At 36.8% G+C, this 18,341-nt stretch overlaps 3 protein-coding genes across 6 annotated transcripts in view; 1 reads left to right on the top strand and 2 right to left on the bottom strand.

The window, feature by feature from the left end:
• Positions 1 to 248: 248 nt before the first annotated feature.
• On the bottom strand, positions 249 to 11,207 carry LOC111448914 (phototropin-2-like). Its single transcript, XM_023088698.1, has 23 exons — positions 10,693 to 11,207; positions 9,920 to 10,446; positions 9,175 to 9,357; positions 8,707 to 8,798; positions 8,376 to 8,634; positions 7,965 to 8,178; positions 7,574 to 7,644; positions 7,032 to 7,138; positions 6,726 to 6,775; positions 6,507 to 6,611; positions 6,238 to 6,297; positions 6,020 to 6,109; positions 5,586 to 5,662; positions 4,925 to 5,009; positions 4,529 to 4,609; positions 4,226 to 4,329; positions 3,928 to 3,977; positions 3,265 to 3,371; positions 2,709 to 2,831; positions 2,538 to 2,589; positions 2,138 to 2,250; positions 815 to 955; positions 249 to 634 (listed from the first exon to the last, which is right to left on the bottom strand). The coding sequence occupies exons 2-23, from the start codon at positions 10,408 to 10,410 to the stop codon at positions 521 to 523; spliced, it is 2,769 nt and encodes a 922-aa protein (XP_022944466.1). The 5' UTR covers positions 10,411 to 10,446; positions 10,693 to 11,207; the 3' UTR covers positions 249 to 520.
• Positions 11,208 to 13,646: 2,439 nt separating this feature from the next.
• LOC111449109 (tetraketide alpha-pyrone reductase 1) lies at positions 13,647 to 15,922 on the bottom strand. The gene is made up of 6 exons (XM_023088979.1): positions 15,650 to 15,922; positions 15,382 to 15,548; positions 14,764 to 14,952; positions 14,356 to 14,518; positions 14,068 to 14,260; positions 13,647 to 13,929 (listed from the first exon to the last, which is right to left on the bottom strand). Exons 1-6 carry the CDS (start codon positions 15,774 to 15,776, stop codon positions 13,770 to 13,772), a joined length of 999 nt encoding a protein of 332 aa, XP_022944747.1. The 5' UTR covers positions 15,777 to 15,922; the 3' UTR covers positions 13,647 to 13,769.
• Positions 15,923 to 17,130: 1,208 nt separating this feature from the next.
• LOC111449108 (histone deacetylase 19-like) overlaps positions 17,131 to 18,341 on the top strand; it is a 5,077-nt gene continuing 3,866 nt past the window's right edge. The window contains exons 1-2 of one of the 4 annotated variants that reach the window (XM_023088975.1): positions 17,131 to 17,220; positions 17,527 to 18,137. In XM_023088975.1, the coding sequence (XP_022944743.1) occupies positions 17,610 to 18,137 (528 nt within the window). In that variant the 5' untranslated portion in view covers positions 17,131 to 17,220; positions 17,527 to 17,609. The other 3 variants (XM_023088978.1, XM_023088977.1, XM_023088976.1) reach the window with 3 other exon arrangements.

Here is an 18,341-nt window from a genome sequence, read left to right as displayed (position 1 = left end):
CATCCTTATAAAGAATGTTTCGTTCTCCTCTCTAATCGATATGAGATCTCACAATCCATTTTAAAAATCTTGAGCGGAAGCCCGAAAGGAAATGTCCAGAGAAACAATATCTGCTAGCGGTGGGCTTGAACTATTACAAACATATTTTGTTCAACAATCAAATGATGCCATCATGTGACATGACGACAGTGGTTTTGTCTTGATGAACTTTGCCCATTCAGATCAGATCATATTTTGACAAGAACATAGAGATGTAAGCTAATTTATTGCTGAAAACTTTATAGACAGTCATTACAAACATAGACTTGAATGTAGAAGGATTATGACCTGAAATAAAAATCACCTGTTGGATACCCGGCGACGTCGAAACTTTAATCACAATGAAGGTAGCCTCACACTAACAAACAGCAATTATCGGGGTGGCCATGTATGCCGGTAACGAACCGAGACTTATTAACAGGTAACAGGTAAGAGATAACCATTGTACAGCGTGTTCAAGTTTTTACTCTGGTGAGGACCTTCAGAAGAAATCCATATCCACTGAGCTAAGCACCCCATCATCTTCCCAGTTTACGTTCTTGTCTCTTTCACCTTTCCCAGTAAGATGAAGTGGCGATTCTAATGGTGGCGGGACCTTCATACCAAAAGAAACGAGCAGATTTTAAGAACATCTCTGTTAATGGCTGATAAAGAGTTAAACATGGTTATGTTCTTTGAAAGATCTTTGACAGCCAAGTTCGGTTCGAGTTTTTTTAATTGTTCATAGATGTTCCTGACAAGCAATATAGGTTTCAAAAGACGAGAACATCCGTACCGCACACCGGATCAGCGGCCAGTTGATTGATTGGAAGAAGGGGTGCTGTTTGATTTCATTTGCACCTGTACTCGATCCCAAACGTCTCGTGGGGTCTCTTTGAAGCAATGCATTGATCAACTGCCTTGCTGCAAGACTTACCTGGACGAGTATGCAAATCAGAAGTATGTTTTTGGAGAAGCATGGAATTGGAAAGCACCAGTTATAGTAAAAAAACCTCAAGTTTAATGCATTCTACAGGGACCCATGAACTTCCCCCTCCATAATTCTAACAAGACGATCAATATGCTCTTGTGTTGTTTGTGAAAGAAAAATGATACTTGAGGAGGCCTAGAAAATGCTCGCCCACTAGCGAATGGATGTTAAATGGCTACCTATGACAGGTTTCAAGACCAATAACTTGTTATGTGTTGGCTGAGCCACAGACATTGTTTGACCAATTAGCAAATGCTAGTTAGACTACCGTGTACACCAATATTCTTGTTGTTGTTCGAAGTCTCTTCTGTTGCAAGTTTATAAACCCTATACAAAGTAACTTCACTTGCTAGTTTAAAATAATTCTGCTTTTCCAATCCAATCCAAGCCCACCACCGGTAGTTAGTGTCTTTTTTGGGCTTTCCCTTCTGAGCTTCCCCTCAAGGATTTAAAATGCGTCTACTTGGGAGAGGTTTCCACACTCTTATAAGGAATATTTTGTTCTCCTCTCCAACCGATGTGGGATCTCACAATCTACCCCCTTTAGACGCCCAGCGTCCTCGCTGGCACACCGCTCGATATCTGACTCTATACCATTTGTAACAGCCCAAGCCTACCGCTAGTAGATATTGTCCTCTATGGACTTTTCCTTCTGGACTTCTCCTCAAGGTTTTAAAGCGCGTCTACTAGAGAGAGGTTTACACACCCTTATAAGGAATGCTTTGTTCTCCTCTCCAACTGATGTGAGATCTCACATAAAATTTAAAAACGATCATGGTTTTCCTATCACATGAACACGGAATAAAAACGGATCTTTTTTTAAGCCAAATATGAGTCTTACAATGATCTTTACAACCTTATGTATAGTGATATCACATCTATATCTAGCTTGAAATTGTAGCTTATGATATGTCACCGTGCTAATTTTACGAAGAGAAGATGGTTAAAACCCCCCAAAATAGAACAAATCTCAAGCCTTGAGATTTTTTTTTTATTTTTTTTTTATAACTAAAGTTGATAACATTTGAAGTCTTGTGGCGTTTATAAACTCGTCATAACATAAGTACTATGATATTAAAAAAAGAAGCAGGGTACCAAGCAACATCTCAGTGCAATTTCTTATTTTACCTGAATGCTACTGGGAAAGGTGAGATCTTTGTGCAAGATGTTACCAAAAGTCTTCTGCCTGTTCTTTCCCCTGAAAGGCGTGCGACCATAAAGCATCTCATACAACAATATACCTGAATCCCAAACACAACCATTCTCAAGTCTTGAATTGGAAAAGCATCATAAAAGAATGATAGTAAAAGAAGCAGAGGTGAATGCTTAGCCAACAAAAACAGATACGTAGAATAAATAATATGATGATATAAATATGGGAACGGGTAGTCGACTAACAAGAACATAGTTTCGGAATATACGTAGGATCGAGTCATTACAGTGCCATGATTTTGCTTATGGAGAAAACTAGGAACGGGAAGTGCTAAGAGGAAAAGGAAAATAGTCTAAAAGTGCACCATGGTCTTACCAAGAGCCCACCAATCGATAGAGCTGCTGTGACCTTCCCCTGTTATAATTTCCTGCAATTGATGCACCAATAAGGGACTTGAGAAGGACTAAATCGATGAAATCATCATCATCATCTTATATGTTTTCTTAGTATGAAGTAGGTGAATGCATAACTGGGGATTCACCATACAGGAGCAATATACTCTTCAGTTCCAACGAAAGAATTTGATTGCGTGATTGGCTCTGCAACAAATACTGGCGGTGGTTGACTTCGGGATCTCCTTCTACCGTGATGCAATGGATACTTCACAATCTATGATTCGGTGAGTATAATTAGAATTAGTATCATCCACACGAAGTAGACGGGATCTTATTACTGTCATTAGAATGGAAGTTTACTGGAGTGTCAATCATATAACTAGAAAATGAGTATATCAACACGCAAAATGCATGAGATAGTAAACGAACGAACAGGTACTTGATCAGGAGGAGAAGCATTCTAGGATGAAAGAGCAGCTCATGGACCGGAATCCACGAGCTCAGAATTAGTTTTTTTAACCTCCATGTCAGGGGACTATGCACTTCTCTTGTTACACTTTTATTTAATAAGATATCTTCCATGATGCATGGCTTGGGGCTTGTTTCATATAATTAACACCATTTCAGAACTTCAATAATATGAAAAGCTTGAATATGGGTCAATAAGAAGTGCTCTTTAAACGATAGAATATGAAATTGGAAGTCACCTGCGGTTTGCAGGATGTCACAAGTGATAAATCGAAGTCAGCAAGTGTAACATGCCCATCCTTCTGGAGAAGAATATTTTCAGGCTTCAGGTCTCGATAAATGATTCCTGCATAAGATCATGAAAAATAAAAATCCAACATAAGGAACTCGAACGGTTTTCTCTAATGAACAATGCAGTTTATCTTGTCATACAGTACACCTTCCATACTATTGAGTATTGAGATTAACTAATACTCAGTTACAGTAAATCTATGTTTTAAATCCGTTGTGTAACATGGGGATTATTTCGAAGCCCGTTACCAAAATTATTTGGAGTTCAAAATTACCCAAAATGGTAAACACAAGAGATAGAATTCGATAAAGCTTCGTAGGACCAATTTCTCTCCTAGCTGGAGACTTAGAATCAAAAAAGGAATATGATTTTTTAGTATGTCTTTAGACACCATAGGAAGTCAAGGAGAAATTAATGAATTTTCAAATCTGTATCATCTTCACAAATGAAAGTCAAAACGTTCTTGAAGGGAACAATATTTCATCATTCAGAAAATCCTACTGTAAGTCGATGTTATCCTCAGACGACTGCACTCAAAGCATCAGAAGAATAGGAAGAAATATTGCATATATGTCAGATGAAATCGAAGAAACTAAAAGATCAAAGTCACCTAGACAGTGAAGATACTCCAAGCCAATGACGACCTCAGCAGCATAGAACCTGAAGACGATAATGGGGCATAATAAGTCAAGAGCGTGAACATGGCTTGGATGAATGAAGTAAACATATTGATAACCGGAGCTAACATAAAATATTAAGTTAAAATTATCAAGGATGGTCACAGTTCCTTTCCCCACATACCAAGAGATTAATATAACATTCAACTTCCACTTATTGTGCGTAATAATCTCAATTCCTAACTTAATGAAAAAGTTCGGAATTTTTGGTGTTAATAAAAAAAAGAGTACCTTGCAGAATCCTCTTTAAACATTTTCATTGGCTGCTTATCAAGTAATGCAAATAACTCCCCACCAGCACAAAAGTCGGTTATCAAACAAACATGTGTAGCAGTCTGCAAAAAAAATACGAATAAAGATATCACGATGCAGCTATCTTTCGTAACGTATGCATGGTTAAATGGGAATAGTCAGTTAGAGATATAGTTAAAATTCATAAACATTCCATATCTGTATAAAATGAGCAGGACTAGTTCTAAAAAGTGTATCTAGAATTAGTTTGGAAATAAGAAATGGAATAAGACATGATTGCACCTCAAATGAAGTGTATAGTGTTGGAAGAAAAGGATGATCCAGAAGCGCAATGATTTGCCTTTCAATACATGCTCTGTGGACCTTCACAAAAACACAAGTTACTCTTCAAACAAGGTGATTAGATGAAGTAACTACATAGCTAGCTGGTGCATTCGTTCAAAACCCAGTGATACTATACTGAAGCATCTGCAACTATCTGTTCCAATTTTCAGAAATTTGATACTCATTTACCTGTAGATATGTTTGTGAGCAGAGTCTCTTTTAATCTTATAAGTCTCGTTTATTTGAGATGCATGAAGTGATCTTGATTCAATCATGAACTCTACAGAGTACTTGAACTGTCTAGAAGAAGGCATAAGCTTCTAAGTAAATCAAACAATGGTTTTCTTATAATACCTTGTTTCGATTCAAAAGTGCTGATTTCTCCATTGCTTTCAAGGCATAAAGTTCACTTGTACCTAGAAGTTCCACCAGATGAACACTGCAGCAAATATGCTGCATAAGTTAACAGAGCAGGTGCAAAATTAACAAGGCTTGATGACACCAAAAATTACAGAACTTCCAGGGACAAGATGGCGAAATTACATAACATGGTTGACAAAGATAGTAGGGTACCCTTTGCATCAAGCTAAAAGTAAAAGTCCATATAGTAGCCTCCAAGGGCCAGATCAACAGAATATATCAGAAATTTGGTACGGTTAGATGGCTTTACTTCTCAAAGGAAGCGGCTGTGTGGTTCTTCAGGTATATATATAAGTTGTCTAAAAAAAAAGTTGTGAAAAGAGAAATTCAAGCGAAAATGAGTAAAACTCTGGAACTCTACATGAGAGTAAATGAATGAAATCCTCCCCTTTCGAGTTGAGCTACTACATAGTGTTTAGAATCAAACTTAACAGCGTTCACTTCCTACTTAGTCCACTTTATTGCTTATCAATTTCATTTCTCACACAAATTGGTTTAAAAAATAATTATTAAAAAAAAACTTACAATAAATGTGGAGCATAACAAAATAAAAAAGAAATAATCATGTACAGTGCCCTATATTACACTACATTACCTGCCAGTGTCTCCACAACCCAGTGGTTTAATTGGCTTAAAATGTTGGAGTCCAATTTTCTCACCACGTCGAATAATCTGCAAAGAAAATGTAAATTCTCAAGAAGGAAACTTAGCAAGATACAAAAACCAGAAAAAATATTTCTAGAATTAACATCATGGGCAAAAGATACTGCAATGGCCTCATTTGTTCTCGTGGACTAAAACTCCCTCCCTAATGAGAGATGGAATTTACTCAGCTAGTTCTTAAAATCTATGGACGAATTTAAAACTTGCCCAAGGCAAGAATCAGGAAGAACCAGGAAACTGGGAGCACCCTTCTGGTGGTTCAGTGTTTTACTTTGCAGGATTTAGAAGCTTACAAAGAAATGAGCAGTGACAAACGGTCACACTTTTGCAAAGAAGATAAAAGAATACAATGGTACATAAGTTAACCTTTTGTATAGCAGTCCAAGAAGAACTGTGCTTCTTGTGAGGCCTGGGGAAGACTGGTTGAGAATGAATTGACCACAAGTCTTCTGGTCTCTGAAATAGGAGCAGTTGTATAATTAAACTACGACATAGCTATCGAAGTTCAAAACACAACGATATACATATCAATGTGAAAGGCTAGTTCTTTCAAATTCAAACATAGAGCAAAAGAAATACCTTACCAAGTTGGCATCAGGAAGTTCACGGACAGCCTCATCAACATTCTCTGCAGTGGCTTTAACCTAATAATAGGACATAAAAAGTGGGCCATCCTTGATATTTAGAGATAAATAATTAAGAAAAACACTGAATAACTACAATATGAACTTCTGTGATCAATACCAAACCTTTTTTTTTTAATTTTTTTTTTACAGGAAATGAAAAGAGGTTTATTCTCAAGAAAAACAAACTCACCAAGGGAGTGAAAAGAATAAGAAAAATAAAATTATACCAGCTTGGCACTTTGCAACTCTGCTGTCTCAGAAAGACGGTTTTGCAAAGGTTCCACATGACCACTTCCATCTAGTTGTACACCAATAAAATATTGAAGCTCTCCCTATAAAAATAAAATGGGGCTTAGAAGAAAATGTTAAATGGGATAGAATTTGCAATACGACATTGTAAAATTCAAGTATCAAACGATGCTTAAGAAGAAAGTTCTAATAGTTACCGTTTCATCTCGCATTGGTTGCAAGTGGAATAAATTCCAGAACTTCTTACCTATAATTCATAAAATCAGGTAATTTTAAAAGCTGCTGCTAAAAGATGAAATGAAAAAGGTTTCAAAGCTCAAATCTACATGGAATTGCACAATATAAACTTAAAAGAACAAAGAAAAGAAAACTCTGTATTAACTAGTATCATTCAAACTAAATCTAACTGAAGTAATATTGACAAGTAAAACTCATTACAGATGATCGTGTTATCGGTGTCCATCCAATGTGTTCATTATCATAACATCACCGCATCTTCTTACCAGTCTTGGTATAGTTGATCAACTGAACAGTCACTTCTCTTTGTTCCCTAATTGCATCCCTTATCCTTGTGACAGTGTCTTGATCTGTTTCAGGTCCTTGAAGAAACCTGTGGGATGAACAGGAAATGTACTACATTTATTATGAAAGAAAACTTTCTGCAAAAATTCATTTGAAAGTTCGACATAAGTTCAAATGGGCCCAATCTTTGCTCAAGTCGATGCTTCCTTGGCCATGTAGAACATGGATTAGTGTTAACCGACCAGAATATTACCGTGGGAACAAATTAACTAAATATAATGTAGTTAAATTGTTCCCAGCTGGTTCTATATTTAAGCATATTACTCATCTTCAAAATTATGAAGTTTATTCATGTTCACGTTGACCAAGGTATGAGGGAGAAAGAGAAACGATGGATGGCATGAAAAAGTATGGAAAGATTAAGTGAAACTTAGAAAGGTTTCGACTGAAAGTAGAAAAAAAAAACACAGAACAGAACATACTTTTTATCAAATTAATAAATAATATGTGACGAAGTCCTTACCGACAGTTTCGTCCCAAAATTTCTTCACGTGTATATTCTGTCAATTCAAGAAAGCTGTCGGATGCAAATATCTGCATACAAGAGTAAAGTTAATTTTAAGGAGCACTACATATCATTTACGGCACTAAGCAGAAACTTAAGAATCGTTATTTACAATTTTTATTACAGTATGCAGTTTAAACATGACAAAAGTTTTTGCTAAGCTTGCTAATATATTAACTAAAAATGTTGTGCAGTTTAAACTTGCTAATATATTGCTAGAGATACATTATGAACTAAAATTTTCTTTTCTATGAACACCTGAATATTATTCCACATCTATGATTAATAAATTGATGTTTCAGAGCCATTTTAACTATAACCTCTCCACAATAAGAGAAAGTGGTCGTACAATTGGATTATCCGGAAGCCTTGGATCCGTAATGACAAAATTTTTCTCAATGCGCTCCAATGTGGTAGCTAAATCAATTCCTTGGCGAATATCCCTTTCTCTTTCAGAACGGTCCCAACTATCAGTCCGTTCAATTTCATCGGTCATCAAAATTTCTGGTTCAAAGGCTATTGCTTCAAGCTTCCTTGAACTGCTTAGAGATTTCCCTTTGAGCCTGCAAGATGGCAGAACAAAGAGAATCGTGAATCAAGTACTACAAAGTGATAATTAGAAATCATATTAAACAACCATTTAGTCCGTGCAGTTATGAAATTAGAATTAATCGCATGAGTTCCAAAGGAATTAAACCTTCCACGGCCAACATTGGCGTCAACATAGTGAAACGATCAACAATTAAGTAAAATAACTCACCCCGTGAAAGAAACCCGACTTGATAACTTAGGTTTCTTGCCTAAACCATCATCTCTCAGGTTCTGTTGAGGAGTCTGTCTTAATGGTGTAGCATTTGCAGCTAGAATGGACTTCGGAAGAACATAGTCAAGATTGAACTTCTCCAAATCTTCTTTCTTTCTGGTGGTGTCATGGCTCATTGCTCGATAATGAGATCGGGGATTCTTCACAGTCTGAACAACCTCTGTGATCGAACCCATTGCCCTTTCCTTCTGGCGAGCTAAAACATCAAAAGTGAAAATTAGAGGTGAAGGTAGCATCATATGCCATAGAAATTTGGAAGAACAGTTACCATCATAGCGGATTAAGGACTTTGGCAATCCGTTCGGTCGTAATGCTTTATCATTTATGCCTTCTGTGTACTTGCTTACTTCTACCTGCATTCTGCCATAGAAAATACCATTCTTTTGAGTTTATATTTACCAAAAAAAAAACATCAAAATAATAAAACCAAAGCTCCAATAAACTGTACAGAAGTAATTGGAGAAACTTTAATTTTTTTGCATGTAATTTATAGTTGAAAGATTCTCAAGTCAACATTGCTTCTTCAATTTCTTAGTTCATTACAGTTTTTACACTAAGACTTTTGTGGTCGTGCATAACTTTCTTTATTCTCTTTGTATTTCGGTAACTCCAAGTCTTATCATTATGATTATTCTATCAAAAATTCGTGCACAGGAAAAGCACAGGCAGGACTCGTGACAGTCAAATGTGCGTGCAAAAGTATCTGCATTAGCAAAAGATGAAGAAGAAATCAAACCCAATAAATTTGATAGTATTGCCATTGTCGTCCTTGATAGGCGTGACTGTCAGCAGATTCCAGAAAGGAGTGCCATTCTTCTTGTAGTTCAAGAGCCTTCCACAGTAGCTTTTGCCATTTTTCACTGCATATCGAATTTTGTCAACTTCTTTCTGGTCCGTTTCTGGTCCCTGAAGAAAACGACTGCCACCCAGAAAAAGAAAACACCAACAAAACCTCCGTCAGTACCCAAGTAAGAAAATTTAAGCTCAGTGCAGCTTCGCTGCAAGTCAACTTTCATTTTGCTGTGCTCCATTTGAAATCCAACCATCTTGGATAAGCAATGCATTTAGCCTAACACCCAAGACTTCGAAAACTGGTTATTCGACCAGCATCTACACTGCCCAGCTGGGGCTCTATCAAAAATTTAGAAATAGCAATGTTGTAGATCCAAGCAAGATGCACCTGGGCATTCCATGGCTAGCTTGTGCGTGTATATATTTATATATATAAACTAAAATTTTCCCTCTTGCAATATGCAGAAAGGACGAAACTTTTTGCAAATTAGAGAGAGAAGGGAATATGGGTTAACTTTCTTTCTGAAAAGAGTAAATGATTATAAATGAACATCTTTATTGGGCATCTCTTTTGCCACTTACTATTTGACCCAAAATTGTACTTCTCTTGGAGTGCCTTTTTCATACAACTTTTACACCAAAAAGTTCTTTACTTTTCCTTTTTAGAACGCATAGTGAATTGATCTTACCAGTTCTTTCCAATGACCTCCTCTGAAGCATAACCAGTCATGCCAAAGAATCCACTGCTCGCATACACGATGGGACACTCTGGTTTGGTGGCATCAGAGACTACAAATGTCTGTTCCAAAGAAGACAAAGCATCCTTCAACTCTTGTGATGCCCTTGGAAAAACTCCAGAAGTTTCATTGCTAAAGCTTGATGTTCTTTCTGTGACACTGATTTTCTCTGATAATCTTTTGCTGCCCCCTCCTTCCCCTGATGCTCTCCCAACGGCCTTGAAACTGCCCTCTTCCACGTCCGTCTCCACCACCAGTCCCCACTCCGCCGCCCTCTCTGCTATGATTGCTTCTGTTGATATTGCCCCTGTGGCAGAAGCTTGCCAGCTTTTTCTGTCTACTTTTGCTTCATTTCCAGGAGTGTTTGTTGTGTTTGATTCTCGGTCAAATGCCATCCATTTTTCGGTTGGCTTGCTGCTGCTGATACCTCGATTGTCCTCCATTGTTAATGTCTCTTTTTAGTTTGTGAACAGAACCGCCTACCATGTAATGTCAAATTAATAAAGGGATTCACCAAGGTTTCAAATTTTTAATATACTAACAAAATAAGAACAATCTTCGAGGCCAAAACAAAGCTTGACAAAGGAAAGAATTCGAAAAACCAGCTGCCAAAGAGATTAGCAAATGAAAACAAAGAGAAGAATCATCTTCCCCAACAAACCAACAACGCAAAAACCCAACACAAGTACAGAAAATGCAGACAAACAGGAAACAAACGGCTGTACCTGCATGATTCAATTATATGGAAAAACAGAGTGAACCCACTTCAAAGCAAGTGAAGTAAGCAGAAGCTCCCACAAATGGGAATTCTTATACAAGTCAGAAACTCTCAACTGAATTCTGAAAACCCAGAAACCATTTCTGGGTTTCAAAATGAAATATCAGACCCAAAAGCTGTCTGAGGACTTTGATCGAACAGGTGGTGTGCAGAAGGGATGACAGTCGAAGATAAAGTCCCCATTCGCCAATAAATATGCCCCCACCCAAACGAATTGCATACCCCATGTAAATTGGAGGAAATCCCATGATGACCGTTGATTCAAGCTCAGTTTATCCACAGTCTTGTCTCTTTATCAGATTTCCCCACGAGAGAAAAACAAAAGAAATAAAGGGAAATACAGGGAAAGATTTGGATGGATAATGCATGAGGCCACAGAGCCTCCAGGGACCGCATGAAACAAGTTTCTCCACGTACTAATCACTGAAAATTGAACCCCCAGCTTCTTGATTCCTGCAAAAACTACCTGCTTTGCTTGCCTTTTGGAAGCTTTGATGACGTTTTAGAACTGTTTAATTTCCTTTTTTTACACAAAAATAAAACAAAAAGTACTTTTAAAATATCTTAATAGAATAAAATATTTAATATAATTTAACACTTTAGAACAAGATAAATATAATATTAGTAACAATAAAATGGGTATATAGATAAAAAACTATTGTACCTCTTCGTTTTTTTAAACAAAATTCTATTTATTTCTTTCAAAACTCCCATTTTTATTATTTAAAGATATTAAGAAAAAAAATATATAGTACAAACTTTTGGGTCATTTTCTATAATTTGATTTTTTTTAAACTCATTATTTTCATCGTAGTTATAACAATGTACACTGTAACGTTACCAAGTTCTCCAAAATATAATCATAAAAACAAAACATTTTTTAGAAAAGTGTAGAAACCTGAAGCTATGAGATCCCAGGTCGGTTGGGTTTTAAAAACTATTTGCACCGGGACAGAAAAACTCTACGAACCTTCACTGTTTTTAGGTGGAGCGCCAAGAAGGCCCCCTGAAGCCATCAGTGAGATACCACTCTAGAAGACCTAGAATTTTAACCTTGTGTCAGACGGAGATTGGCCCTCAAAGGTTTCCTCGAGCCAGACGGAGATTGGCCCTCGAGTGCAAAGGCAGAAGGGAACTTGACTACAAGACCTACCCGTCGAGCAGGGACGAAAAGGGAAGCCCAAAATGAACTCTTGTCCGTTGGGTTTTAAAAAATTTGAAGGAAGCCCAAAATGAAAAGACCAAGAAGGACAATATTTGTTAGCAACACTATCACAACGTCGGTTAGACTTTAAAAACCTTGAATGGAAGTCCAAAATGAAAAAATATAATATTTACTAGTAATGAACTTAGACCGTTAGAGAAGCCCGAAAGAGAAAATATATTAACGTGGGCAAATTGGTTTCCGATAATATTCATTTTTGTAAAGGAAAAGGAAAGGTGTGGTGATTAGTGTAGCCACTGGACGATTGCGGTGGAAGGCGTCCACATGTTGTTTCTGTGGTGGCTGTATGGGGCTGGGGGGCTGTGACTACCTGCCCATTCACCATCAATGTGCCATTTCAATAAGGAATCTGAGGCCAAGCACCTTTCATCTTCATGTTTCTTGAACCCTCCTTCCTATTAACACCATTCTTGTCTTAAGTTTCAATTATTTTTAATTTTTTAGTTGATTGATCTATTCATCTTTTGTCGTTGTTTAATACTTAGCTGACACGTCAAGCATGTTTTTTCAAAGAGTATTAGGTGAGTTGAATTTGAACATGTTTCAGTGGCGAAAACATTGAACTGACTTAGTCTTTGCATGGTTTGTCGCAAACCGTGTCTCAGTTGCTTGTTGTGAGATCCCACATCAGTTAGGGAGGAGAACGAAACATTCTTTATAGAAGGTGGAGAAACCTCTCCTTAATAGACGCGTTTTAAAAACTTTGAGGGGAAGCTCGAAAGAGAAAGCTAAAAAATGACAATAGCTGCTAGTCGTTGGCTTGGACCCTTGTACTTGCACTCTTCGTGCACTTGGTGGCATGATGTGTTTGGAAAGTGCATCAAACCTTAAAAGGGATTAATCAATACATATTACCCACACATGTTAGGTGTGGGCACACATTGTACTAGAAAAAAATAGTCATAAGATAAGGTGGGGGCAGCGGGAACATATATGGTCGAGCCAAACAAAAAATTAACTGGGCCAACGGTAAAGCATCTTGACAAAAATATAAATCAATCGATCATTAATTATGTTTATTATGGGTGCCATAAGTATACGTCAATAATAAAGGTGGTGTAATCGTTCATCTAAAAATTATTGTACCTAAAAAGATTATTAATTATCGGCGGATATGAACATAATTCTAAAGTCACGTGGAATTTTTTTATCGAGACTAAAAGTTTAAATCCTCATAATGAATATAGCTATGAGAGAGAAGCCGAGGTGTTTGAGTTGGAGATGTAGAGAAGAGCTCATGAGGCGCTTGAGTTATTCGATACCTCATACTTCTAATCAATCATCTCCCCTATTAGGACGTACGACTCGACATGGCTGGCAGGAAAGGTAAAGACCCTCGGTATGGCCTGACAATGAGGCCCCGTTTCGACTCCCATTTACTCTCATCATTCCATCATTAGAGATAGGGTCTCAAGGTAAGACTCGCCAAACCGAGTTTCTTACTCCACCCCGAAACAAACATACACGAGGCTCGAGTTGAAGTCGAGGATGTCCTAGTATAGATCAACACGCTCTAATACTTGAATTACTTTATCATTTTTCTTCGTTGTATGTCAACTATAACTTTTGTTGTTTTGATCAATTCACATCGTAAATAAGGTCAAATTTCATGAAAGAAAAAAAAATGGACAAACTATGAAAGCATGAAAAATCTTCATTATGAAACATGAAACCAATTCAAACTCAAAAATTATTCAATAAAGGGATAAATGCGAGCATAGATTCTTCGAATATGATATATAAACCTTATTTTTGTATTTAATTACTGCAAACATGGAGGTTTAAAGTGATTTTCCAGTTTAAGGGAGGGGTATAAATGAAGGTGAAGAAAGATGGCCTTGCTCCAAGAAAGATGCAACGCAGTCATCAAACATCTCTTCCACAGACTTGAACTTCATCCCCAACTTCTCAACCTTTGATATGTTGAAATCATAATATGGTTTGTTTGATGCCTCAAAACTGAAGAAAAAATGTTCATCCATGTTCATATCATTCTCAACCTCACATTTCAACATAGTTTCCAAGAACCAAAAATCAAACCAATCAAAGTTTCGTATCTAAAAGAGAAACTCGATAGTTAAGGCGATCGAAGTAAACCTTTTCGAGATGGGGAATGAAGGATAGCGAGACGATAAGCGTGGTGCCAAGTCGTTGATTTCCAGCACAATTGAGGAGCAAATGTATCTGCCTTGAGCATCTTTGTTCTCAAAAGCAAGGATGTGGCAGAGTGCAGCATCATCGATATGAACATAGCCTATCCTTCCAAGTGATTGGAAAACTTCTGTTTCCCCTGGCATTGTTTCATAATAATAAAGAAAAACTCAGTCTATTTGATTCCTAAAGACCAAGACTGCAAAAATCGCAAGCCATTCAAGTTTCACTCACCTTTAAGCAGGCCAAGGACAACAGCTGCTGTATAACATAAATCAGGCGACAAACTAGGCCCGATGATCATCGAAGGGAGCACGGTTACTAAATCGATTCCGTTTTCATTGCAGAAATCCCAAGCTGCCTTTTCTGCTAGAGTTTTTGCAAGAGCATACCACACCTTTTGTTTGATGTCCCATACAAGGTGTTTTTTTTTGCAAGAAAATGGGAAACACAATTTAAATCCATATAGGCATAGAATGATATTCAAAATGATGGCTAGCAACAGTCATGTTAAGTTAGATTCAATAACGATGTTGAAAGCAGATAACACAGCAAGAGAAAATTGCCAAGGATCAAATATAGTTTCCAAGAACAAGATCCTTATTAAAAGAATGAATGTGGATGGGGATTATATGATGGCACCTTAAGTCTCTCACACAGTTGAACAGAGGTCCAAGATGACTCATCCAATGGTATTTTGGGGTCAAAATCTTCTCTTCCTCTAACAGTTGAGGAAGATGAAGTGAGTACCACACGCCTTAGAGATGGGTTCTTCTTGCATGAACGTAGCAGATTCAATGTGCCCTCAATAGCTGGTTCCAGCGTTTCGTCCTGTTTGGATTCCAAGAAAATGGTATTGAATCAGAACCACCTTTTTCATGGAAAGTAGTATATGATCTTCAAATGGCAAACAAAATTCAAAGTCTGGTTAAATTTTAAATCTGAATCTTGAAAGATTAAGTTAACTCTCATCAATTTGTTTTAGTTTTATGGGGTCGGTGGTAACTTAGCACAGTATCGATTAAACACGGTACCATATTAGAACATCAATATTGATTTTAACATGGTATCAGAATTGTACTAGACTTCAATGTATCAGAGAGTTTGCCAAACAAAAAAGTTGTAAGCCTTGAAGAACATAATCCATGCGTTAATCCATATCTGATGAGAGCAAGCTTCGATGAATTCAAGAGCACAACGATCACAAGAATACAAATAAGGCATAGATAATCTATCCGCTCAAGTTCTCAAGGATTTTACCTTGGAATGGGTTGCATCCAAGACAGGGGAAGCAGTGTGGAAAACGCCATGACATCCCATTACAGCATCATCGAAGCTCCCACGTTCCAGCAAATCAGCCCTGACGAGTCGAAGCCTCTCCTTGGCTCCTTCCAATCTCCACAAATGCTCCACCTTCTTCACATTCCCTAAACAAATGTTTCAAACAATCAGTGAACTTCTTCTCTATGCCCTATTCTTTAGCAAATTCAAACCGGAGAGAAAGAGAGAGACAGAGAGAGATAGAAACCTGGATCCCTAACAGTACCGATCACATGATAGCCAGACAAAAGCAATCGCTTAACAAGCCAAGAAGCAAAAAATCCAGAAGCTCCAGTGACGCACACTTTGCCTTTGCTTTCAAGCTTCTGCTCCATTTCGTTCGAGTCTCGGACTGATTGGGCGGCAATGGCTGTAGAATGAAGCCAGAGGGGCCGAGGTTTATATAGATGTCGAAAATGGAGGGCGGCTTCATCGTCTTCTTCATGGGAATTTAGTAACAGTAAATGTAAGGGAAGGAGACGGTAGACCATTTAGTACTCGTGAGCCTTACACACGAATCAAAATTTCTAACGGCCCCTTTCAATTTTATTTTTCTTTTTATGAAAAAACAATTTTTATTCATATACCCGATGTTATCTGTCTTTACGATTACCGTTCACTTTGAGCATAAGCTCTAAGCTCTCATGGCTATTCATGATCATTCCCTAAATTAGCCGATGTGGGACTTTTGGGACTTTCATCACCCAACACCTCCCTCGAACAAAGTACACCTCCCCTTAGTTTAATCGAAGTTCAACCTTTTTTTCTTTTGGAGTTCTTACCTATCTATTGGTATAGCTAAATTTATGGCATGACTCTGATTCCAGGTTAGATAAACACAACTCTCCACTTTTTTATTGTTTATTTTCATTTTTATTTATTTTTTGTTTTATTCTTTTCGTGCCCGTCAAATTTATGGGAGTCCTATCAGATCACCACCAACATCAATTATAAACATTAAATTTTCTTAATCTTCTGCCAACAAAAAAAAAAAAAAAGTCAACTCCTAAATTAAACTGGAATTTTGGTTTTTCTTTTAGTTATATAAATTGTGGCATAAATATAAAATATGATTAACATCTAAAAATCAAACATTATTGTTTGTTTTATGGGTTCATTGTTTTCAATAGATTTTACTGATTATGTTTATGGGGTTTTTATTTCTAACAAATTAATGTAATTATAAATTAAATTTTATATTATTCCTATATTAATTAGTTAATTGGTTGATTAAAGTAAGATTAAAAAAAATATGAAAATAAAAACATAATTGAAAAACTGTTTAACATTAAATGAGTTTAATTAGTATAAAAAATAGTATAAGCTATTTTTTAAAAGTAAACAGTAGCCTTAAAATACAAATTTAATATTCCAAATTTGACCTAAACTTCAAAATATATATATATTCGTGTTTAATAAATTTTTGTCACGTTTTATATTTACATTATATTATAACATGGTAACATGGTAAAATTCAATTTATACCTAACTTTAACGTGTATGAATTAAAACTTAAAATTAATTATTATATTGATTTTATTTTTATTTTTTCATGCATTAATGAATTTAAATCTATCTTTATTAATAATTTATAAATAAATATATATAGAGAAAAATTTATAAAAATAAAAATAAAAATATATTAGATCGGAGCGAAATATTAGGACTATAGTCCATATATTAACCATAGTCTATTCAGATACTAGGCTTCAATTTCATCGTCTCGTTGTTGAGCATAGTGAGGAAGGTATTGGGGCCGCTTCTTCCACCATTCTCAAGGTGCGCTCTCTTCTCGGCTTCAGGTTTTTGTTCTTGTTTTGTTTGCTCATTCTTCAGGGAAGATCAATTTCCCTAACCTTTCTTTACTGTATTACGTTTTCGCTCGCATCGAAGTTCTACTTCGTTTACTTTCATTACGAGAAGGTAGTTTCATTAACCGTTGTTTTTGCCTGAATCCGGATGTTGACGTTAAGTTAGAGACTATAATTTGCTTTGGTTCGTTGTTTTCGTTTTTGATGTTCGCTCTCTGAATTTCGTTTTGGGATAAAATCTGATTGAATTCCTGTGGGTTCTGACCATTTGTAGTTAAGTATTTTGGTGACCCAACTCAAAGTTAGGCTACTTCTTGGCTGTTTTTGCCCTAGAATTCTTTGTACCTCGTGGGGGGTATGGAGACAGGCGGCAATTCATTATCATCTGGGCCTGACGGCGTGAAGAGGAAGGTCAGCTATTTCTACGACCCTGAGGTCGGGAATTACTATTATGGGCAGGGGCACCCAATGAAGCCACACCGAATCCGAATGACGCATGCCCTTCTCGCCCATTATGGCTTACTCCAGCATATGCAGGTTTTCAAGCCTCTTCCTGCGAGAGATAAAGTCCTCTGCAGATTTCACGCTGATGATTATGTGGCGTTTCTTAAAAACATTACCCCTGAAACGCAGCAAGACCAGTTGAGACAGCTTAAGCGCTTCAATGTTGGTGAGGACTGTCCTGTCTTCGATGGCCTTTATTCTTTCTGTCAAACTTATGCTGGTGGATCTGTTGGTGGTGCCGTTAAGTTAAACCATAAGGTTTGTGATATTGCTGTCAATTGGTCTGGTGGTCTACACCATGCGAAGAAGTGCGAAGCTTCTGGGTTCTGTTATGTCAATGATATTGTTCTGGCGATACTGGAGCTCCTTAAACATTATGAGGTTCGTGTAGCTACAGAAGTATTAACCATTAATTATTAGTTGTTAGATTTTTCTTTCTAATCCATACTGAGGCATGATTAACTATTAACTGTTGTAAATCTTTCATTTGTCCTGTGATACCATATCATATTAACGTATTGCACCACTGATTAATGGTAAAGACTCAAGATATGCAATTTTTTTTTTTTTTTTTTTTTTTTTTTT

The sequence above is a fragment of the Cucurbita moschata genome, unplaced genomic scaffold, assembly GCF_002738365.1.
Source record: "Cucurbita moschata cultivar Rifu unplaced genomic scaffold, Cmos_1.0 Cmo_Scf00010, whole genome shotgun sequence".
Lineage (NCBI taxonomy): Eukaryota > Viridiplantae > Streptophyta > Magnoliopsida > Cucurbitales > Cucurbitaceae > Cucurbita > Cucurbita moschata.
The sequence above is the reverse complement of the archived record's forward strand: the minus strand, read 5'-3'. Positions and strand labels throughout refer to the sequence as shown.

What these genes read in the sequence shown, in the direction of transcription:
- LOC111448914 (XM_023088698.1), bottom strand. Translation starts at nt 10,410, where the DNA reads ATGGAGGACAATCGAGGTATCAGCAGCAGCAAGCCAACCGAAAAATGG. An exon ending in AGTCGGGTTTCTTTCACGGG is followed by an intron (nt 8,179 to 8,375) that starts GTGAGTTATTTT and finishes GCCATCTTGCAG; the next exon opens with GCTCAAAGGGAAATCTCTAA. An exon ending in GATCAACTATACCAAGACTG is followed by an intron (nt 6,776 to 7,031) that starts GTAAGAAGATGC and finishes TATGAATTATAG; the next exon opens with GTAAGAAGTTCTGGAATTTA.
- LOC111449109 (XM_023088979.1), bottom strand. Translation starts at nt 15,776, where the DNA reads ATGGAGCAGAAGCTTGAAAGCAAAGGCAAAGTGTGCGTCACTGGAGCT. An exon ending in CGGTACTGTTAGGGATCCAG is followed by an intron (nt 15,549 to 15,649) that starts GTTTCTATCTCT and finishes ACATTTGTTTAG; the next exon opens with GGAATGTGAAGAAGGTGGAG. An exon ending in AACTGTGTGAGAGACTTAAG is followed by an intron (nt 14,519 to 14,763) that starts GTGCCATCATAT and finishes ATCAAACAAAAG; the next exon opens with GTGTGGTATGCTCTTGCAAA.